The 24,010-nt window shown below is 48.0% G+C and overlaps 1 protein-coding gene across 3 annotated transcripts in view; it reads right to left on the bottom strand.

Moving 5' to 3' along the window:
• WDR90 (WD repeat domain 90) overlaps positions 1-24,010 on the bottom strand; it is a 1,338,149-nt gene that overhangs the window by 343,355 nt on the left and 970,784 nt on the right. For all 3 annotated transcript variants that reach the window (XM_069210679.1, XM_069210680.1, XM_069210681.1), the window contains 2 exons: positions 12,567-12,689; positions 12,266-12,446 (listed from right to left, as the gene is read on the bottom strand). In XM_069210679.1, coding sequence (XP_069066780.1) covers positions 12,266-12,446; positions 12,567-12,689 — 304 coding nt within the window. The remainder of the gene's footprint in view (positions 1-12,265; positions 12,447-12,566; positions 12,690-24,010) is intronic.

Raw genomic sequence — 24,010 nt, 5'->3', positions numbered from 1 at the left:
CTTAATATGGCCACACTTTACTTACAATGTCTAAGAATACAGGGAGTGCAGAATTATTAGGCAAGTTGTATTTTTGAGGATTCATTTTATTATTGAACAACAACCATGTTCTCAATGAACCCAAAAAACTCATAAATATCAAAGCTGAATATTTTTGGAAGTAGTTTTTAGTTTGTTTTTAGTTTTAGCTATGTTAGGGGGATATCTGTGTGTGCAGGTGACTATTACTGTGCATAATTATTAGGCAACTTAACAAAAAACAAATATATACCCATTTCAATTATTTATTATTACCAGTGAAACCAATATAACATCTCAACATTCACAAATATACATTTCTGACATTCAAAAACAAAAACAAATCAGTGACCAATATAGCCACCTTTCTTTGCAAGGACACTCAAAAGCCTGCCATCCATGGATTCTGTCAGTGTTTTGATCTGTTCACCATCAACATTGCGTGCAGCAGCAACCACAGCCTCCCAGACACTGTTCAGAGAGGTGTACTGTTTTCCCTCCTTGTAAATCTCACATTTGATGATGGACCACAGGTTCTCAATGGGGTTCAGATCAGGTGAACAAGGAGGCCATGTCATTAGATTTCCTTCTTTTATACCCTTTCTTGCCAGCCACGCTGTGGAGTACTTGGACGCGTGTGATGGAGCATTGTCCTGCATGAAAATCATGTTTTTCTTGAAGGATGCAGACTTCTTCCTGTACCACTGCTTGAAGAAGGTGTCTTCCAGGAACTGGCAGTAGGACTGGGAGTTGAGCTTGACTCCATCCTCGACCCGAAAAGGCCCCACAAGCTCATCTTTGATGATACCAGCCCAAACCAGTACTCCACCTCCACCTTGCTGGCGTCTGAGTCGGACTGGAGCTCTCTGCCCTTTACCAATCCAACCACGGGCCCATCCATCTGGCCCATCAAGACTCACTCTCATTTCATCAGTCCATAAAACCTTTGAAAAATCAGTCTTGAGATATTTCTTGGCCCAGTCTTGACGTTTCAGCTTGTGTGTCTTGTTCAGTGGTGGTCGTCTTTCAGCCTTTCTTACCTTGGCCATGTCTCTGAGTATTGCACACCTTGTGCTTTTGGGCACTCCAGTGATGTTGCAGCTCTGAAATATGGCCAAACTGGTGGCAAGTGGCATCGTGGCAGCTGCACGCTTGACTTTTCTCAGTTCATGGGCAGTTATTTTGCGCCTTGGTTTTTCCACGCGCTTCTTGCGACCCTGTTGACTATTTTGAATGAAACGCTTGATTGTTCGATGATCACGCTTCAGAAGCTTTGCAATTTTAAGAGTGCTGCATCCCTCTGCAAGATATCTCTCTATTTTTGACTTTTCTGAGCCTGTCAAGTCCTTCTTTTGACCCATTTTGCCAAAGGAAAGGAAGTTGCCTAATAATTATGCACACCTGATATAGGGTGTTGATGTCATTAGACAACATCCCTTCTCATTACAGAGATGCACATCACCTAATATGCTTAATTGGTAGTAGGCTTTCGAGCCTATACAGCTTGGAGTAAGACAACATGCATGAAGAGGATGATGTGGTCAAAATACTCATTTGCCTAATAATTCTGCACTCCCTGTAGACTTACACACTATAGGGGCATATTGCTCATGCAGCTATGCCCTCACCTGTGGTATAGTGCACCCTGCCTTAGGGTTTTAAGGCCTGCTAGAGGGGGTGACTTACCTATGCCACAGGCAGTATTTTGTGTGCATGTCATCCTGAGGGTGATGCCATGTCGACTTTGCCTTTTTCTCCCCACCAAGACACACAATCTGCAATGGCAGTGTGCATGTGTTAGGTGAGGGGTCCCTTAGGGTGGCACAACACATGCTACAGCCCTTAGGGACCTTCCCTGGTCACAGGGCCCTTGGTACCACTGGTACGTTTTACAAGGGACTTATCTGTGTGCCAGAGGTGTGCCAATTGTGGAAACAATGGTACATTTGTAGGGAAAGAACACTGGTGCTGGGGCCTGGTTAGCAGGGTCCCAGCACACTTCTTAGTCAAGTCAGCATCAATATCAGGCAAAACGTGTGTGTGTATGTGTGTGTTTGGGGGGGGGGTGACTGCAACAAGGAGTCATTTTTCTACAGTGGGCACAAGGCCAATGCCCTGTATGAAAGAGTTACACAGTTTAGCAAATACTCCTGCAGAATAGGTAGAAATAGCCTATAGAAGACAACAGGAAGCCATTCAATACGCAGAGTTTTACCGAGAGAAGAGCTTGGACTGCATTGTAGAGCTTTGCAAGGATGGCTGAGGCCTTGAGGAGCTCTGCATGCTGGGAAAGAAGGGGTTCCCAATCACAGGCATTCAGGTATTCCTCTATCAATGGAGGAGGTACATAGTCACACGTGAAGAGGGTCTGGAAGTAATCATAGAACGCTCGCTGCATCTCTTCCTCTGAGGTCACCCAACCGTTGTCCCCTACATGAAGTCTAGCAATGTGTGCTCTAGCCTGTGCTTGACAGAGCCTTTGAGCTAACATTAAGCCAACTTTGTTACCCCCTTCGTAATATTTCTGCTTTAGAGCTAAAAGGAACCGTTTAGTCCGATTAGTTCTATGAGCCCTCATCTGATGATGCAGCATAGCGATTTCCTGCTTGTTGTGTCGAGTTGGAGCAAAGTGATCCTGCTTTCCAGGGCTTTAATCTCCACAGCCAGGGTAGTCTCTACCAAGCGTGCCTTCCCCCCTTGTAATGGCTATAATAGAAATTGTTCCCCTGATGGTAGCCTTAAAGCCATGCCAAATATGTTGGGTAGGGTGTTCAGTTAGAAATATTCAATAATGCCTTTTATGACCGTTGCCACATCCTCAGGATCCCGAAGGAGCCTCAGGGGTAACGGCCACCATATCAGGACCCTTGGGATGGGGTAGCTGTGGAGAAAACCAATTCTACATGTGCGTGGTCAGAGATGGAGATATCCGAGATAGCTACTGCTTCCAGATCATGCAAGAGGGAGGGAGTTACGAAAACGTGATCAATGCATGCATATGATGCAAAAAAATTATTAGAATGAGTAGTCCCGAGTACCGAGGTATTTATAACACCAAGCGTCCATTAGTCCCAGTTGTGTGATGTCTCTCTTCAGGAGGGTGGATATAGCTCCTGTGCCCTGATATGTGACTATGCTGAGGTCTAAATCTGAATGCCATACTAGATTAAAATCGGCACCGGCGATGATGTCTGCCTCCACCTCCACCAGGTGCTCATGCAATATGTGTCACAGATATAAATCCTGTGCATGGTTGGGGTCACAAATATTGAGAAGTGTGAGGGCCACTTTGTCCCTATGCAAGTGAAATGCCAGAAAGCGACCCTCCCTATCCTTCATTACCTTTGAGATGGTGGTGGGGAAGCCTGCTTTGAAAAGAATTCCCTCCCCCAGTGTTTTAGTAGATATGTATGCCCAGTATCGCAATTAATATTTTTGGGGGGGGGCATCCCGTGGGTGTCTGCCCTCAGAAGATGGGTCTTCTAAAGGACAAAATCTGGGTCATACTGTAGTATGAAGCCCCATAAATGTTTGTGCGTGTTGGGCGAGTTGAGGCCTCCAACGTGTAGGGAGAAATTTGTCATTGTTATGTAATGCGTGAGAAATAGCATCTTCGGGGAGAGAGGATCATAAGAGGGATGAAGTCACAGGTGTTGGAAGGGGCCTGGAGCGTGCTGCTCTCCCCCTTGCACCCCATCAGCTCCAGGGATTGGGTGATTAAGTAGTCCCCAGGGTGCAGGGTAGCCATCAGGCCAGCACAAAGGGCAGGCTGGGCATGTGCCTGCCGTCTGAGGGATGGTGATAAGCACTGTACATCCTGAAGAATGCAAAGGCAAAAGTCCTTAGCAGTAATCCACCTGAGGAAGAAAAAAACCCAGCAAAAACTAAAACTGGTGGACCAACCATGGAAACTGTCACATACATGCCCAATTCTCGCTTGAGGAGTCACCCTCCTGAGGCGTGAATCGTGGGTAGCTGGCCATCTGGAGTAGTCTACGCCCAAAGACGTGGGAAGAGTCAGAACAGCCTCTGGGGCACAATGCATTCACTCTCTGTAGGAAAGTGTCCTCTTTCTTGGCATGGTTACCCAATTTTCTGCGTGTTGTCAGTGTGTTTGACTGTGTTCACTTCAATCCTGCTAACCAGGACCCCAGTGATTATGCTCTCTCCCTTCTAACTTGGTAACTGTACCTTTTTCTTACCACCATTGGCATACTGGTACACCCTTATAAGTCCCTAGTATATAGTACCTAGGTACCCAGGGCATTGGGGTACAAGGGGATACCTATGGGCTGCAGCAGTTATTCTGCCACCCATAGGGAGCCCATGCAAAGGGTTCTGCAGGCTTGGCATTGCAGTCTGCGTGAAACGGGTCTATGCACCAGGCCACTGTAAAATGTAATGTAAAAATGTAAGTCACCCCTATGGTAGGCCATCTCAGCCCAGAGGGCAGGGTGCAGGTATCTGTGTGCGAGGGCACCCCTGCTCTAGCAGAGGTGCCCCACAAGCTCCAGATCCATTGTCATGGACTGTGAGTGCAGGGATGCCATTTTACACGTGTACTGCACATAGGTCACTACTTATGTCCAGCTACATAATGGTAACTCCGAACCTGGGTATGTATGGTATCAAACATGGTGGAATCATACCCCAATACTGTTGCAAGTATTGGAAGTATGATTCTATGCACTCTGGGGGCTCCTTAGAGGACTCCCAACATTGCTACCACCAGTCTTACAGGGTTTTCCTGGCAGTCCAAGCTGCTGACACCCGTCAGACAGGTTTCTGCCCTCCTGCTGCTTGATCTGATCAAACCCAGGAAGGCAGAACAAAGGATTTCCTTTGGGAGAGGGAGGTAACACTCTCTCCCTTTGGAAATAGGTGTGACTGGTTAGGGAGGGGTAGCCTCCCCAAGCCACTAGTATGCTTTGAACTGCACATTTGGTGCCCTCTGTGCATAAACCAGTCCACACCAGTTCAGGGACCCCCAGTCCCTGCTCTGGCTCGAAACTGGACAATGGAAAGGGGAGTGACCACTCCCCTGTCCATCACCACCATAGGAGTGGTGCTCAGAGCTCCTCCAGAGGGTCACTGGGTTCTGCCATCTTGTTTCCAAGGTTGGCAGGGAACTCTGGGAGCATCTGAGTGACCAGTCCAGGCAGGTGACGTCAGAGCCCCTTCCTGAAAGGTGCTTACCTGGCTAGGTGACCAATCCTCCTTTCAGGGCTATTTAGGGTCTCTCCCTTGGGTGGGTCCTCAGATTCAGCTTGCAAGACTCCAGCAGGATTCCTCTGCAACGTCCACTTCGACTTCTGGCCACTAGAACCGCAACTGGACCATCCAGGAGCAGACAACACTGCAATCAACAAAGGAGACTCTTCTGCAACTTTGTTCCCACAGCTCCTGCCAGCTTTGCAACATTTTCCCGGTCGTGGATCCTCAGAACACAGCAACTCTTCGGCCAGCACAAGAAGGAGGAATCTACCTTGGAGTGAAGGAGTCACTTCCCTGCATCCACAGGCACCTGATGCAATGAAGACCAGCTGTGTGGATCTCCCCTCCTCTTGAGCTGCGTGAATCCTGCATCACTGGTAGTGGTCTTAAGTAGTCCTCTTGGTCCTCTCTGCCAGCTGTCCAACTTTGGTGGAGGTAAGCCTTTGCCTTTCCACACAGGACTGTACCCCTCTGTGGGTCCTGCCTCTCCTCCTGTCGATTCTCTGCGACGCTGAGGGTCCTCTGTAACTCTCCCTCCTGGGTTGAGTCCTCCTGGGCCTTCCTGGTCTCCAGCAGCACCACTTTTCCACTAACCACAAGTTTGCCTTTGCCAAGGCTTGTTGGTGGAGTTCTTGCACTGACACCTGTCTGCATCTTCACTCCAGTGTGGGGCATCTTCTGCATCCATCAAGAACTCTTCTCTGGCTCCAGAGCTGCAGTGCTGACCTGTTCATCCTCACTGTCAAGCAACTCCTGTATGTACAGCTGAGTGGGTAGTAGCTCCTAATCGTCCTAGACTCCACTGTGACTTTTGGACTTGGTCCCTCTCTCCCCAGGTCTTCCTTCTTCAGGAATCCACAGCTGGTTTCTTGTCTAGGTGCCTTCTTTTTCTTCTTTTGGGCGGTTTGCGGAAAATCCAGTAATTTACTCCTGCTTTCCCGCTTGCTGGGGGGTACTGTTACTTACCGCTGTTGCTTTCTAGAACTCCCTGCTCCCCTCTGCACATTCCACTCACCTAGGTGTGAGTCCTGTGTTTACATTCCATATTTTTAGTATACTGTTTGGGCTCCCCCTAGGGTCTCTATTGGCTATTGCTATTTACATTGTTTCTAACCTTTTCAATGCCTATTTCTGACTTCTAGTGTATATATTTAGTGTATTACTTACCTCCTTCCGGAGGGTTGCCCTTCAAGTATTTTTTGGTATTGCCTTCCAAAAATAAAGTACCTTTATTTTTGTACAACTGAGTGTTTTCTTTCAGGTGTGTAAGTGCTGTGTGACTACAGTAGTTTTGCATGAGCTTTGCATGTCTACAAGATAAGCCTTGGCTGCTCATCCACGGCTACCTCTAAAGAGCCTGGCTTCTAGACACTACCTACAGTTCACTAAGAAGTGAGACCTGGAATACGATGTAAGTACCTTAGGTACCCACCACACACCAGGCCAGCTTCCTACACTGTCCAAAGCTGCAGGGCCTGCAAACTTCCCAGCAGAGAGAGGTAGTATATGCCCTGGTGTCTGGTAGTCTCTGCACTACAGGGAGCCAGAGGTGGACGGCAGCGAGGAGGAAGGGTCGCTCTTCTTGCTCTGAAGATGCTGAATGATGTTGCATTTGGTCTCCTGAGACAATGCCTCCTTTTGACGCTTGTCTGGGTGATGCGGGTGCACCATGGTCCAGACTGTGTGCACGTCTTCTCTATCAAACCTGCGAGACGGGATGGATCTTTATCTTGGGTGTCAGTTACGAGCCCCAGCAGATGTTTCACCTCCCCCAAAAAGCACAGGGCTCGTCGTTTACCATCCCAGGTGAACAGCAGAGTGAAGGAATATCCCCATTGATATCCAATATCCATCTTTCCCAATTTGTCAGTGATCAGCTTGAATTTGCGCCATTGGCGTAAGGTGATGGGAGATAGGTCTTGAAAAAGCTGTGTCGCTACGAAACAACGGAACCGCCTTGCCTTTGGAGGCATGCAGAATAACTCCTTTCTCTATAAAATTGGGGGCACATGGCAGGATGTTAGAGATGATAGCAGGGTGCCTAGGACTAAAGGCCACGCAATGGGCTCTATTCAGGACCAGAGGGCCCCCCCCCCGTCCCCTCGGACTGTCTGCAGGGATTCAGCTGTGAAAGCCATGATGTTGCTTCCTTCTGCCCCTTTGGCGGCACCTCTGATGCACATGTTTCGACGGCTCCTGTTCTCCAGGTCCCCCTGCTTATTTTTGCAGCTTGATTTGCTGATCTTTGAGCGCCACCACTTGACACCAAAGAATCTCTTGGTCCTCAAAGCAGACATTCACTGTTCATCACACTGAATGTCCTAAATGCAGGACTTTAAGTCAGTCTTAAGTGTGCCAATTTTGGATCAAATCTCCTGCAGAAAATATCCATGTAGTCCTGTGAGATAGGTACCATGAACAAGCCTCCACTCATTGGTGCAGGAGGGGGAGCCAGCGTCTCAGAGTCCACTGGAGAGGTCCTGTTCCATAAGAAGATCACCTGATTGTCCTTCGCTGATTTGGAGAGTGGCATGTTTCTTAAACACAGGGGCAGCAAATGTTGAGAGTAGAGGTTAGGTCTGGGTGCCACTCCCACTGTAGCCCAAATCAAACACCAAGTGGCTAGTACAGCTGTTTATAGGTCCCACTAGTGAGGTGTGGGATTCTAGATAGTCAGTCACAGTATGAACATGATGCACAGGAGTAGTATAGAGTTGCCAATCACAATCCAAGCAGAAAGATTTGAAGCGTTCGTGGCATGCCACCCCACAGTGTAGGTGTAGTCATCCCACAGCCTAGGGGGGTCAAGCAAGAGCTAGTCACAGAATAGAAGGTACACGATGTACCCACTCCGATCGGGCCCATCAGTCGCCAAAGGCACTGCTCCTGAGAACATCCCGTCTGCACTCAGCACTTTCTCAGAGTAAAGTACCTTGCAGCACAAGCTAATCTCCGGGTGCACTCATGGCACATGGCAATCAGAGAAGGAAAATACCAGTGCAGGTCTCAAGCAGGTCGGGGAGTCTTGTCCTGATGCATGGGTAAGGGGAGCCTTATAAATGGGGGACACCACAGGGCAAGTCATACTGTTGGCACTCTAGAAGCGCTGTGCAGGTCCCAAATGATCAGAATCTCCATGGGCTCCAGCAATCCCCACTCCAAGATTAACCCCTGGGGGATGGCGCTCTGTCCCAAAGTCAGCCAGGAAATACATGCCCAAGGGACACCAAGCTGAGCAAGATGGCAGCAGAGGGGATAGAAGAAATGGGAAAAGTCCGCTGCCAACTCCCAATGCTCATTTGCCACAGTGGGAGTCAAGCTCGGCAGCCATGTACGAAGGTACCTCTGGGATCCAGAACAGGACCAGCTAAGCCCACCTGCTTATTAGAGTCCCTGAGCCATCTGGGCTGTTATTGGGGGAGTGCAGCACAGCCGAGGCATCTGTCGTAGATCGCGTGTCTTCCTAGTGGAAGCAGTGGTGTAGAAATCAGGGCCCCCAGCAGCAGCTCTTCAGAACTCCCAGGTATGTGCTTCTCACGAGGCCCCCTGGCTGGCCACGAAGCGACTGACAGGCTGTAGCAGTGCTCCCTTGCCACCAAAGTCAGGCAAGGTGCTGCACTGTGGACTCCACTCCAGCGAGCCGTGGTGCCTCCTTCTACAAGATGGTGGCCTGCCGGCTAAAGGCAGCATCAAGGGGCTCGCCGTAGTACATACTGGAGCCCAGGAGCAAGCTTGTTTGAGGCTCCCTCTCCATGTGTCATCCTGTGTGTAATGGCAGTGCAGGAATGGGAGCTACAGTAACGTGTCTTTGGAGCTCTCGTCAGGGTGCTTATGGACTCTCTCACACCCTTATAGTATTTGGTGCACGTTGTTCATGGGATCCCCATGTTGGTCATGAAGCCGCTGAGTCGGACGGTGTCAGCACACCTTTGTTGCTCGTCATCCCTGTCAGGCGAGGCGCTGCCGCATTGGCTTCGCTCCAGCGAGTTGTGGTGTCACTCTCCTCAATATAGCGGCCTTGTAACTACAGGCCACGTTGAAGGGCTTGCAACAGTACTTCTGGGAGCCCAAGAGCAAGTAGGAGGTAGATCGCTCAGGGCTCCCACATCAGTAGTTCTCTCCTCGTCTGGAGGCCTGTAATGGAGAGCTCCGTGCAAGTCAGTTGCGCACATCCATTTCCAGTGCTGTGGAGCACAGGACCCAGCTCTGCAATATGGCAGCTTTCATCTGACGAGGATCTGACCAAGGGGTTACATTGCTATCTCCAGGGGGGTCATTCAAGAGGAAAAATAGCCTCTCTCAGGAGCAGAGGGGGGCACCAATGTCCCGTCACAGCTAGGGCTGCATTATCGCCATCCCAGTGCTAAAGATGATGTTGGAAGGGTGACTGGGATCCAAAGGACAGCTGAAACACATCTTGCTCAATTCCCTGAAAGGCCATGCTCATCTGCACATAATTCTTAACTTCTTCTTAATATATTAATGTATATTGAATTGTATTTTATTGTGTGTTATGGGGTTATACCATTAAATAAAAGTATATGATGACTGAAAATCTCAAGTCAAACAACAGAGCTGTTATCCTTTGCATTTGAAAGTATTAAATCCATCTGCTGCAACTGGTTTTAAGCAGCCATTTGTTGAGGTAAGAAATCACAGTGATTCCAGAACTTCTGAGATAAACAGCCACCTCTGCCATCAGGTGAAGTCTTGTGTAGCTGATGTTAGACTGAATGGAAGGACTGCATACTGGTAGTAAGAAGACCCTGCCACAAATCACAAATACTGCTTCTGTGACTGCAGAATTGAGAAGTGAAAAGAGGCATTGTATATATTGAGAGATATCATTTAGTCTTCTGCATTCAGAGACAGCATCTTAAATTTCTCTTCGTGTAAGGAGATTTAAGAGGCTGAGGTCTAGGAATGGCCAAGACTGCTGTCCTTTTTCGGGATCAGGACATAATGAGAATAGTACTCCTATTGTTTTTCCTGCTCTGCTTCCTCATACAGCAGGGCTGACACTTCCTGCTGCAGAATGCTTTGATGTTCTTTAAAGCACTAATAGGGAAGCATTCTGGGGGGCTGCTGGTGGAAGGGTACACCTTTTCTAATATTTGTAAGAGCCATAACTATTAATTAATGGACGTCAACACCTGTAGGAAAGAGATTACTCCATCCTCCTACTAGCTGTACATGTTCCTTTACGGACAAACTACTGTGGCTTTCCTGGTGGTGCCGGAGAGGAGGATATGAGAAAGACTGATGTTATGTTGCCTAGCCTTTTCCTCTGCCTATGTACTGGTGCTGTTGATGGGAAGCTATGTAAACAGATGCTGCTTATAGGGGTAGCCCTTTGAAAATGGCCTCAGTTTGAAAAAAGTGCTTCTTGTTGATGCGTAGAGATGTAATGATCTAGCTATAGCTCAACCCTTCTTGAAACTTTCTATAGCAGTACCCACCATTTGGCTAAAACGTTTAATCCAATCAAAGGGAAGGTCTAAAGTGGTTTGGACATCCTAGGAAAATCCTCAGGAACGGAACCAATTATGTCTCCTTAGGGAGATAGAGGAGCTTACAGACCTAGTAATGAAATAATCAGTGTCCAATCTAGCTTTATTGGGTGATGAGCTGCATCCTGTCTGTCGTTAACTTTGGCACCAAAAGGTGGTCTCGTAGGCTGCGACCAGCCATAGCTGCCATATCCCTTGGGTGCGTATAGCGGCTAAGAAGACATGCTGCATTCATGGATCTTAGCTCTGGACTTCCAGAGGAAAAGGCTTTTTTGCTAGATGCCTTTAATTTTTTGAGTTCCTTGTACAGGGGGGTGATTGGGAAGAGAGACACTGGTTTAGCCTAGTGGTGGATGAGGCTACCATTAAGCTCTAAGGGGAGGAAAGAAGGGAAAGATGGCTAGATCTAAAGGAGCTGGCCTATATCCCCTTGTGAAAGGTCTGTTAACCCTGGTCATGCCTTACCTCTGTAAGGCATGACCAGGGTTCTCTTACTGTTTCTATCAATGTTTCATTAAAGGAAAAAAGAGGTTCCCTATATGGAATTGAAATTTGTAGAACATTGCTTAAGATGTTAGGGCATTGATCTACGGAGGGGAAGGGGTAGTTTTATGGCTTTTGCTGGCTTTTTAGGACTAAAAAAAAGGCTATTTCTGGGGGAGCTGCATCTGGGGTTGGATGTAGGTCTTTGCAACCAGAATTAGGGAAGCTCAATAATGAATCTTCAACCAGGCTTGAGCATGATCCACGTCAGATCCAAATAGATTGTATATGTGGTCCAAGTGAAAATGAGAGATGCCTTATTTGTACTGTTCCTCTTATGCGTTTCAAGTCTTGATTTGACATTTTTGACTGTGATTGAGGTGGCTTGAGTGATGGTAGAATAACTTGAGATGTAAACAGTGCCTTTGTCGACCTGAACTCTGAGTTAGTCCATTTGTTGGGATAGTAGCCAGAAGGGAATGCAGCGTCAAAGAACACCCACTGGATGACACTGCACCAATGGAACATTTGGCATTGGAAGGGAGCTAGATGGATCCCTATTCTAACCCATAGGCCAAGTGGTGCGCTAGGGGGGACACCAGCCTTTGAAATTAATCCAACATCACTTGAATGAATGATAACAGATCTGTTTCCTGTGCCGAAAACTCATGGCAGGGTTGGTGTTGGTACTAAGAAAGGCAGAGGGAGTGGGGGTATCGATGTCGGTGTCAGAAGCAATGGAGTCAGCAAAACCATTCTGAGGGGACTGCTCAACTACCTGTGGCTCTGTTGAAGACTGGGAAGAAGGAGAAGTTCTAGGAGTAGTCTTAGCTTTGGATTTGATCCTCCTGGGAGAAGAAGAGTTTTTTTGCAACACCTTTTTTGCCTTAAAGATTTTTATGTCTCAGTTTGTTCTTATGACTACTGGCATGGAGATAAAATAGTGGGGGGAAAAAAAGAGCAAAAGGGGCCTAGGACATGCCCTATGCGGAAAAACAGGATGGTGGTTATAGTCCAAGCACAGCAACCAGAAACCTTACCGTCTACAGAGTATGTGATTGCTGTGACTGGGCAGGGGTGTGGATGTATTTTCAGTTCCATTTCAGTTCGAGACACACTGAATACTCGTATAGTGCCATCACTATATCCAGCCACAATGCGCTGATTCTCAGGGCCGCTGGTAGATAAGTAGACAGGGCTCCATGCCAAGCAGAGGCAACTCTGGTGAACATACAAAAATATGTTAACATTAACGTTTGTAGCTTTCTAAATGGCAGAATTCTCTAAAGTACAGTGCATCACACCCTTTAGACTCAATCCCAAAGCCCTGTCTTTACTAACCTGGTTCAGCACTTGGAACTGCACCACAAGCTCCATGCTGGCCAAAGACCACACACGCACACTACCATCTTCACCACATGTGGCACAAAGGGATTCAGCAGGACTGAACGCCACATCATTTACCTTGAGAGAAAAGACAAAAAAAGAAGAAAAAAATGTGAGTTATGGCAGCCCATAAGGTACAATCTGTACTGATGCAATCAAAGGAGAGGAGGGCAAACAAGAGTGCGAAACTGCATACCACAGATTTGATAATTACGTGATTATCATCCCTCTCCAAGAGAGAAAGAAAATGTATCATACAGATGGCAATTGACCTGTATTTAGTCGCAAGCTGTTTGAATAGAGTACCACACAGTGACATAGCTGTGAGGAAGCCCACAGAGTAATGCCACTGGCCTTAATATGTTTTAAGCTCAAAGTCTCCCTCCTGGCTATTGTTTCTGAAATAGTTTTGAAGCATACAAGCTTACAGAACATAATGGGGGAATTCCACATGGTTGATTTTCAACCTTCAGAGATGGGCACAGCCAAAGAATCTTTCATTTTGTGGAATGCTCCCTAAACCTGCAAGAAATAGTAAGTGGATTTACCATGGCTGAATCTTATGCTGAATTTCACCATGAACCATCTGGTTTGCAGACAATTCTGTCCTTAACGAACAGGGTACTTCCCTTTGATAAAGTCTTTTCTGGTATGGACTATCTAGCTGCAGATTCCTCACCTTGTGAATTTCCCCAGGATTCAGACTGGATCTGGGAACTTTTGTATCAATTACCTCGCATGTTGACAATAGATGCTGTGCAGTTCTCCGCTGGGTCCATCCCACTCTGGATGTGACATTGGGTCCAAATATATGCACCACCTCTGAGCACTGTCAGTTTCTTTCTGATCTCCACACTGTTGGATGCATTAACATTTAAAATAGAACATGACAGTGTGCAGACTTCCAGATTGGGATCTTATTTACAGAGTGTTTAAGTCAATTCTGCAGAATGGGGAGGTGGGTGGAACGATGAGGAATCTGCAGTTAGATTGAGTATCTACCAAAACAGGGGTACCAAATGTAAGTAACTTATTATTCTGACTTCTAAATGCAGATTCCTTTCCTTGTGAATAAATACCAAAGCAATATCTCGTCAGCTAGTGACATCTGTGGAATGGCTAAGACAGGAAATCCTGCAGAAACAGACTTCACTCTCCAGGAAGTACTGCTTTGAGAACAAGTGGAGAACTTTCAAGTAGTAGCCTGGTAGATGTAGAGAACTGGCACACTACGTACAAGTGCAAAGGTAGAAGCCTTTGCTCTGGCTAGCCCATTGCAGATTTTGATGCAGAACACAATCCATCAAGTGATGGTTCCCTTTGGCATCGTTTTGCCCTTTTTGCTCCTGAGAACCCAACCAGTTGGTCATACTGTTGGTAATCCCTATCCCGGTATTGTCAACATAGATGCTTAGCACCCTCTTAAGGTCAAGACAGTGAGCTGAGCTTCCTCCTTGGAGATGTGCTTAGAAAATCGGCAAGGTAATGAACTGCTCTATGCAAAAAGGCATGATTACCTTAGGCAGAAAAGCATTTTTCGTTTGGAGGACTAGTTTGGGAAGAACAAAGTGTACAATATGTAGGAAAGTGCCATCTTTCTGGCATAGTTACCCCCTCTTTTTGCCTGATGTCAGTGTGCTTGGATTGTAGTTCACTGGGATCCTGCTAACCAGGGTCCCAGTGACAATGCTCTCTCCCCTAAATGTAGTTGTTACATTTCACACCCACAATTGGCATACTGGTGCACCCATGTAAGTCCCTAGAAAATGATACATAGACACCCAGGGCATTGGCACACAGGGGTCCCCCAAGGGCTGCAGCATGTATTATGCCACCCATGGGAGCCCATGCAATCTTAGACTGCAGGCCTGCCATTGCAGCCTGCATGACTGTCAAAACCTGACCACTATACTTCGACATTATAAGTCACCCCTCTGGTAGGCAACTTTAGACCAAGGGCAGGGTGAATGTCTCTAAGAGTGAGGGTACCCCTACAGACCCCAGGCCAATTCCTGGATTCTGTAAGTGTGGTGAAGCCATCTTAAGCTATGTAGAGAACACTCGTCAAGACGAGTGGTCCAACTACATAATGGCTACTCTGAACCTAGGCATGTTTGCGATCAAACATGTTGGAATCATGCAACGAAACCGATTCCAGTGTTAGTTGCATGATACCATCTACTCTGGTGGTTCTGAAGGGGATCCCCCCAGTTCTGTCTTGCAGTTGTATGGGGTCCAGCTGCCAGCCCGCGCTGGTGCTGACATCAGGCAAGATTCTGCCCTCCTGCTGATGAGCCAGGGTCAGGATGGAGGAGCAGAACAAAGGATTTCTTGCAAGAGAGCGGTGTGACCACCTCTCCCTGTGCAATAGGTGTCTAAGGACTGGGATGGGGTGGCCTTTGAGCGCCACCAGATTAATTTGAAGAGCACATTTGGTGCCCTCTTTGCATAATCCAGTTTGCATCAGTTCAGGAACCCCTTGTTCCATCTCTGGCGCAAAACTGCACAAAGGAAAGGGGAGTGCTCACCTCCTTGTTGATCTCCTCCCCTAGGGAGGAGCCCAGAGCTCTGCTATTCTGCTTTTTGGTGTTTAAGGGCTCCCACATGGCAAGCAAGACTCTACAAGGAACTCTCTGCAAGACATCTTCTGCCCTCACCTCTGGAACTGCTGCTGGTCTTCGCTGGAACCAAACAAGTCTGCTTCTGGTGGGAAGGCTCCCACTGCAACATTGCTTCTCTGGATCCTGCCAGAATTCTGCAACATCCAAGGCTGTGCATCTTTCAGGGTCACAAGGACTCTGTTTGCACCAGAAAGCACAAAGGAATTTCCCTTGGAGTGAAGGAGTCAATCCCCTGAAACTGCAGGCACCTCATGCATTGTCAACCGGTTTGGTGGGGTCTGCTGTCTCTGGACATCCAAAGATCCTGCTTCGCAGGTGGTGAGTCTATGGCCTCCTCTAGGACTTGCTTGTCTTTTATCCAAGTTGGGAGACTGTAGGCCCTTGCTCCTGCCAGTGGACTGGCACCCCTGTGCACCACGATTGTTGTATTTACCAAGGCTAGTTGACTCTTCCTCTGGGAGACCTTCCGCCTTCAACAAGCCCCGGCCCCAACACTCTGCAAACCGAAGATCAGCTCCTGAAACGTAGGACTTATATTTTCTTGGGCTGGTAAGGCCTTCTTGTGTCTCCCAGTGTCCGGCACCTGTGGGTCACTCGTGGGGGGTCCATCGACTTCTGTTGGCTCTCCTTTGTGCTGAAGGCCCGCTCTGATTACCCCTCCTGAGTAAAATTTCCTGGACCTGCACAACGAGGGCATCTCCTTGGGTGCGGGACTCTGTCCCCTTCCTCTGGAGGTCCTCCACATCCGGAATCCGCCCTTGGGTTCCACCGGCCTGGCCCACGGGTCGTAACAGAAGTTGGACAATCTGAGGCATCCACAGTCTTCAGAGAGAGTCCCTTCCCCCCTCTGCAACTGGGTTCCTGGTGTAGGTACTCCTGTCTTCTTGGTATTCTGGGGTAGGAGCACTCTCCATCCATCCTCTTGCCTGCTTGTTTCCTCTGGGTCCGCTGGGAAGGGTCCTGAATTCCACAAACTCCAACCACTACTCTCTGTGTATGCCTATGGGACAACTGGGTGGGTAACCAAATTACTCCTGGTTACTGGGGTCACCTAATGTACTTGCCTCTGGCGTATATAAGCGGCCCCAACCCCTAGTTAACCACCACACTTATCTTGGCTGGAGTCCCACTTTCACATTTTACATTTTTAGTATATGGTTTGGCCCTCCCCTAGGGCCCTGTATATTTCTATGCTATTTTTACTGGTTATTTAATGTGTATAATTGTATGTATTATTTCCAGAAGGAGACATACCAATGTCAGTTTAGTACTAGTGCTGTAATAAGGTATCCTTTATTTTTGCAACACTTTGGTAGTTCTTTCTTGTGTCTAAGTTATTGTCTGACTGAGGTATTGCAAGTGCTTTACATTCCTCCTAGATAAGCTTTAGTTGCTCACCTCAGCTACCCTTGGAGAGCTTCTGCTATCGGAACACCTATTCACCATCACTAAGGGTTGCCTGAACTCAGTATAGGGTGACACACCATAGGTGTACACCATAAACTGAGCCAGCCTCCTACATGATGGTACAGTGGACAGTGCATTGAGTTTGCTCACTCGCCTAGCTGATGTTATGGGGATGAGAAATGCAGTGATGGTAGTTAGCAGGTCAAAGGAACTACTGTGCATTTGTTCGAAGGGTGCACACATCAGGTAGGTAAGAATCAAATGAAGGTCCCACTGCGGCATCACAAAAGGTATTGGCAGAGCATGTGGATAAGCCCTTTCAACAAACGCATCCCAGCAGGTGACCTGAAGAGGGATGGCAGACAAGTAAGTGTAAGGTCGAAAAGGCCAAAATATAACCTTGAACTGCTGCCATAGCAAGACCTTGCTGGGATAAAAACAGAAGAACATCCAATAACTGAGCATTCAGAGGTGGAATGTCACTGGAAGAACAAAAGAACACAAAATTCTCCCAACGTTCCACATAAACCAGTTTGGTAGATAAATGCCTGGCTGTCAGGATGACACTAACCACTTTGGGAGGGAGTACTAAAGCTCTCAGCTGTCATAACTCATTCTCAATGCATGGAAGTGTAGCTGTACAGGCTTGGGTGCAACTCGACTCTGCTATCGCAAAAGGAGGTCCTCGCGCACGGACAGCCGGATCAGGGGACAAATGCTCGTGGCCAAAAGATCCAGGCACCGCATTCTCCTCATCCAGTCCAGAGCCACTAGGATGACTTGGTTATGGTCTCTCCATCTTTTTCAGAACTATGGACAAGTCAGGCAAGGGGGAAAAGGCGTACAGGAGTCCAACCCCCAAAGCTGGCAAAAAGAGTCTCATTCAGAACTCCAATGTGCGAAAAGGGAAGACACTGCGTGTTATATGTGGTGGTAAATAGATTGAGCCAGCGATCACCCCAATGGTGGAAGATGTCCTGTGTCACTACCGATGTAACTGCCACTCGTGATCCGCTAGGCAATGACAGCTGAGTTCACCTGCCATGACATTTAAATATCCCACCAGGTGTGAGGTGACCAAGGAAGTGTGGGGTGACCAAGGAGATGCCATGAGAGTTCAGCCACTTCCAGGGACGTAGAGCCTCCCAGTAGAGGATCCGCAGAACCACACCATCTTGTTTCTTCCGTTGTCACAAGGCAATTGTTGGAGGAAAATACCCTCTTTTTTGGCATGGTTACCCGCTCTTTTTGCCTTCTGTCAGTGTGTTTTGGCTGTGTTAACTGGTCTTCCTGCTAACCAGAACCCCAATGCTGATGCCAGTATTGGTTGTATGATTCCATCCACTCCAGGGGTCCTTAGAGGACCCCTAGCATTGCTCCTACCAGTCTTCTGGGGTTTTCAGAGCAGCCTGCGCTGCTGCAACCAGTCAGACAGGTTTCTGCCCTCCTGCTGCATGATCAGCTCAAGCTGAAGGCAGAACAAAGGATTTCCTTAGGGTGAGGGAGGCACCACCCTCCCCCTTTGAAAATAGGTGTTACATGGCTTGGGAGGGGTAGCCTCCACAAGCCACTGGTATCCCTCTTCCTGGGCTATTTATGGTCTCCCTCCCGAGTGGGTCTTTGGATTCAACATGCAAGATTCAAGAAGGACTCCTCTGCATCGTTTAATTCATCTTCTGGCCACTGGGACTGCAACTGGACCCTCCATGAACCGACAATCTGCAACTCCAGCAACAACTCCGCTCTGTAACATTGTTTCTCCGGCTCCTTCCAGCAACTTCAACATTTCCCTGGCTGTGCATCCTCTGAGGGCGACAAGTCCTCAGCCTGCACAAGAAGCAAGAAAGAATCTCCCTTGGAGTGAAGGAGTCACTTCCCTGCATCCGCAGGCACCAACTGCAACGACGACCAGCTGCGTGGATCCTCTCTCCTCCGGAACTGCGTGGATCCTGCATCACAGGTGGTGGTCTGGAGTGGTCCCCTTGGTCCTCTCTACCAGCTGTCCAACTTGGGAAACGGTAAGCCCTTGCTTCTCCATGCAGGACAGTACCCCTGTGCAAAGCAACTCTTGCAGCTACCAAGGCTTGTTTGTTCCTCCTCCAGGCTCCGTGTAGCCATGGCCTCCAGCACTCTTCCCTGCAAAGCACAGTCTTCTGCCTGCTGCTCCAGCGACATGGGATTCCTTTCCAGGTGTGCTGAGAGGGCTTCACTGCGACTTCTGTGCCTGCTGCCTGTGGGTTGCCTGTCAGGGATGCCTCCTCTTCTTCTGAATTATTGAGTCCCCTGGGCATTGCTGGTCCTCTTCAGCCTTGCAAAACCTTCTTCCCCAACTCTTCCATTTGCCAAGGCTTGTTGGTGGTTTTCCAGCAGCACTGACAAACTGCATGACGAACACCTACGTGGGACATCAACTGCATCACTTCTGGAACTCTTCTTCTGCACCTGTTCTGCACTGCTGACTTTCTTCATCACCATCGACCTGGTCCTGCATCCGCAGAAGGGTGGGTAGTGGCTCCTGTCACAGCGGACACTCGAACTCGACTTGATCCCCTTCTTTTACAGGTCCTCTTCTGCCTTTGGTTTCTTCCAGTCTTGTCTGGGTCTTGTACAGTCCTTTTCCAAAGTTCTCGTGGGTTTGAGGAAAAAACAGGTACTTACCTCTTTTCTCCTGGTCGCTGGGGGGCACCCTGGTACTTATCTTTTGGGGGGTTCCTAGTTCCTCCAGCTCCCCTCTACTGATTCCACTTCCTAGGGGGGAGACTACATTTCACATTCCACTTACTTAGTATATGGTTTGGCCTCCCCTATGGTCTTCACTATTTTCTATTGTTTTACTGTTTGCTATTGCTTTTTAAGCTAATCACTGACTTCTAATGTGTACATAATAGTGTGTTTACTCACCTCCTAGTGGAGTATTGCCTATGCAGTATTTGTGTTACCATAATAAAGTACCTTTATTTTTGTAACATTGTGTGGTTCTTTCACGTGTATAAGTGCTGTGTGAATGTAGTGGTATTGTATAAGCTTTGCATGTCTCCTAGATAAGTCTTGGCTGCTTATCCACAGCTACCCCTAGAGAGCCCTGGCTTCCTAGATCTGTTTACATCTCACTAATAGAGGATATCTGGACCTGGTATAAGGTGATAATACCATAGGTGCTCACCACACACCAGGCCAGCTTCCTACAGTTGTGCTGTCTGTAAAAACCTCTACCCCTTCCCACTTGATTGTTGGAAGGAACACTTTCAGTGTCTTGCAAATTACTCTCCGTGCAGCAGGATGACGTGGAGGCAAGCTTCTGCCAGAGACTGGAGCCCTCTGATCTCCACCTATCCTGGATGGCCTTCTCAGCCCAGCAACAATGCAACTGTCATAACTGCTTGTTCTGGGTGGGGAAAGGAGGAAGAGGTCTGCTACTGCTCTAATTGTGATCAAGCAGCCACCACTGCAGGTTTTCGCGGTCTCCTAGATGGATTCTGATAGGTTACCTTGGTGCTAAGCTCAGGGAGACTTCAGAACCCACATGTGTTACCTGGTCTACAAGTTTAAGTTTTTAAGTTTTAATTATTTCATGAATTGGAACAACTAAGAGGTCCACAAGCATACCAAATACAAAGTGACATAAAAATTTGAGAATAATTTTTCTTAAATTATGATAAAATGTCAATTACGCAATCACCGTAATACCCCCTCAAACCATAAAAATCAAAATGTATCACAATGAGCAAAATAAAATATGTACCAATATAACAAATTAAAAATGAGGTATTAGCTTCTATGTACAGGAAGACTCAACCCCTTTAACTCTTTGAAAAAAAAAACACACAAAAAAACCCTAAAGTGCATCAAATGGTGCAAAACAGTACCCTGAAAGAGACCACCCTTATAAAAAAGACCCCAGCAGACATTAATGTTTTCTAAAAAAGACAATTGTGCAATGTACGTTTACATTCCAGAATGTAGGGTGATCTTTTAAATCCCCAAAAGCCAACCTGCAGCCCATCAGGGTGGCATTGTAGGATATTATCGTGCTTGTCTACAAGCAGGATGCAAGAGGCCAAAAGGCTCAGAATACTCAAACACTCCACTGAGACTCAGTTCAAGGGCTGAATCATCAGGTTCACAGCTCAATGTCCTGGACTCACTGAGGTGGAGGGAAGGCCTTGGGGCCCGAAGCTACTCCGGAAAGACTAAGTGGAGCATTGAAGATGTTGTGTCCAAGGCATGTTTGAGCTTGATGAGCTGCTGTGGCATCGCAGGTGGCACTGGAAGGTCACAACACAACAGAACAAGAGTCAGAATCAGTTCCTAAGTGGGTCAATGACTCGGTGGCCTAGAGGTGCTCAGCGTGTCACACAACTGTGAGTGGTGGCATGACTAAGAACCATGTTTGACTTTCTGCACCTGACCAGTCTTGGAAACAGCCTTGGAGCGTGACCATGCTCTGGACTTTGACCAGGGACGCTTTTTTGAATTCACATGGAGTTTGGTGGTGACAAGTTTGGGTTCACTACAGTGGATGGCCTTATTTCTATTTTAGCATTCACATGATGCTGAGTCGCGCTTGGATCCAAGAACACCACAGATAGATGTCATAGGTGTCTGTCACTGACATCTGTTGGCTACTTTCTAAACACAGTTTAAACCCTGATGTTTTATGGAGTGACATCCCCTCACACTGAATAAATAAAAGGACAGAAAGTCTGACACAGTGATAGAAATCTCAAAGTTTCAGATTCACTTCAGAAGGAGCGTAAAAAAGGAACAACTCGGGTGTGGCATACATAAATGGGCCCAGACTCCACATCCAGGGTAGGACGGATCTGTTGTGGAGCTGCACTACGCCACCTGTTGATGGGTGAGGTAATCACTACAAAAGTTCCTGGATCCAGTCTGGCACCTGGAGAAATTCACAAGATGGGGGCTCAGTTAGAATTCTCTACCAGAATTTATATCTGAGCCTTAAGTCCCATAGACGTCAACCTTGTGAATGGCTGTATCATATTTAAACATGCCATTCAAACTCTCTATGCCTTAAGTCTTTGCAATTTATTGTATTTAACAACATATTTGGACTTTAACACAATACATAAGGGTGGTCATTACAACCCTGGCGGACGGTCTTAAAGCTGCGGTAATATCGCAAACAGGCCGGCGGACAAAAAAAGGGAATTACGACCCTGGCGGAAACCGCCAACTAAGACAGCCACTTTAACACACCGCCCGCCACGGCGGTACAGACAAACAGCGCGGCGGTAACCGCCAACAGACAGGCGGGAGACAATGTACCGCCCACACTATCATAACACACCAATCGGCCACCTTTTCCAGGGCGGATTCACCGTGGATAAAAACACGGCGGCAACAGCTTTTGCAATGGGAAAATGCTCACCTCAACACATCCCACGAGGAACGAGGACACCATGGATCCGGAACTACAAATACTCCCTGCGCTTGCATTCCTGCTCATCTACGACCAACAGCGACGTAGGCGCAGAACATACCGGTGAGTACAGCACCTACGACACGGGGGAGGGGGGAGGCAAAAGTTACGGGGACACCCACCAAACACCCCCACCCTCGCATATTACAACATACACACCAATGCATTCACAAAAATCACAGTAACAACCCACAATCCCCCGGGAAGAATGCAAGGACAAAGCGAATAGCAGTCAAACTTTGTATTGTGCCAATATACTACTCATTAAAAAATATACAGATATATATATATCACGAAATCTGTCAAAAATAAATGTACAATACAAGAAGTAGTGCAGATATGCACAAAACAATGTCCGTGCACCAACAGTCCAAAAATGCATGGGCGACGCCCACAATAGATACATGACCAAAATCCGAGAGAACACTGCCGGGGCATCAGATAGAAACACTACAGGCACCTCAGGGGGAAGGGAAGGGGGGGCACCTCAGCCAGATGAATGCGAAGCCAGATCCACGACGGGGCTCCATGCCCATTGATGTATCCTGGGGAGTGCAAAGCCACAGTCTCTCAAGTCACTTCAGTGGGTGGGTTGCCCACTGTGACATTCTGGGGAGTGCAAAGCCACAGTCTCTCAAGTCTCTACAGTGGGTGGGTTGCCCACTGTGCCATCATGGGGAGTGCAAAGCCACAGTCTCTCAAGTCTCTACAGTGGGTGGTTTGCCCACTGTTACATCCTGGGGAGTGCAAAGCCACAGTCTCTCAAGTCTAACAAGTGGGTGGCTTGCCCACTGTTACATCCTGGGGAGTGCAAAGCCAGTCTCTCAAGTCTCTACAGTGGGTGGCTTGCCTACTGTTACATCCTGGGGAGTGCAAAGACACATCTTTGCAAGTAGATGCAGTTCTCTACTGGTACTGGGTGGGACTGGTGCCCAGACTGGATGAGTCTCCCCGTGAAAGTACATGTCCTGTCACAGTCCCAGCTGCACATGGGAGAACAATGCCTGATGTGCCGGACTATTCATACCCACACAGTCTTTGCCCTGTTCAGCAGTGCTTTGCCATGGCAGTCTTTGCCCTGTTCAGCGGTCTTCACCATGGCGGTCTTGGGCTTGTGCAGCGGTGCTTTGCCATGGCTGGCTATGGACTGTTCAGCGGTGCTTTGACATGGCAGTCTTTGCCCTGTTCAGCGGTCTTCACCATGGCGGTCTTGGCCTTGTTCATCGGTGCTTTGCCATGGCTGGCTATGGACTGTTCAGCGGTCTTCACCATGGCAGTCTTGGGCTTGTTCGGCGGTGCTTTGCCATGGCTGGCTATGGACTGTTCAGCGGTCTTCACCATGGCGGTCTTGGCCTTGTTCAGCGGTGCTTTGCCATGGCTGGCTATGGACTGTTCAGCGGTGCTTTGCCATGGCGGTCTTGGGCTTGTTCAGCGGTGCGGATATTGGTGTGTGGCATTACGCTCTCCACAATGGACATTGGTGTGTGGCATTACGATCTCCACAATGGACATTGGTATGTTGACCTTCCAATGGGTAACCTTTTTTAACACTGTAATTGACAATACAAAGTTCACAATCATTGACTGACTCCAATATTATTGAGGTTTCAAGGATGTTTATTGAAGTGCATAAAAATATAGGGGGGTTGTGAAATGGGGAGAGGTCATGGTGGAAGAATGTCCATGGCAGAGTCCTGTCTATTAGTCTCACAGGTACATTGCACATCTGGCCATTGGAAGTGGAGCTGGGGCAGTTCCAATTTGGACAGGGTAACCAAAGTGGGACAGTGGGGGGACAATCAGGGTGGTCTTATTTCCTGGCGGGGGTCTTGCCATCTTGCTCTGTCCTGTTCCTGGATCTCAGGGCCCGCTTTCGTGGTGGTTGTCCGTCTGCAGGGGGTGGGGTGCTGGTGTGGTGGTCCTGTGGC

This window comes from Pleurodeles waltl, chromosome 10 (assembly GCF_031143425.1).
Source record: "Pleurodeles waltl isolate 20211129_DDA chromosome 10, aPleWal1.hap1.20221129, whole genome shotgun sequence".
In the NCBI taxonomy this organism is placed as follows: Eukaryota; Metazoa; Chordata; class Amphibia; order Caudata; family Salamandridae; genus Pleurodeles; species Pleurodeles waltl.
Note: the sequence above shows the minus strand (reverse complement) of the source record. Positions and strands in the feature narration are given on the sequence as shown.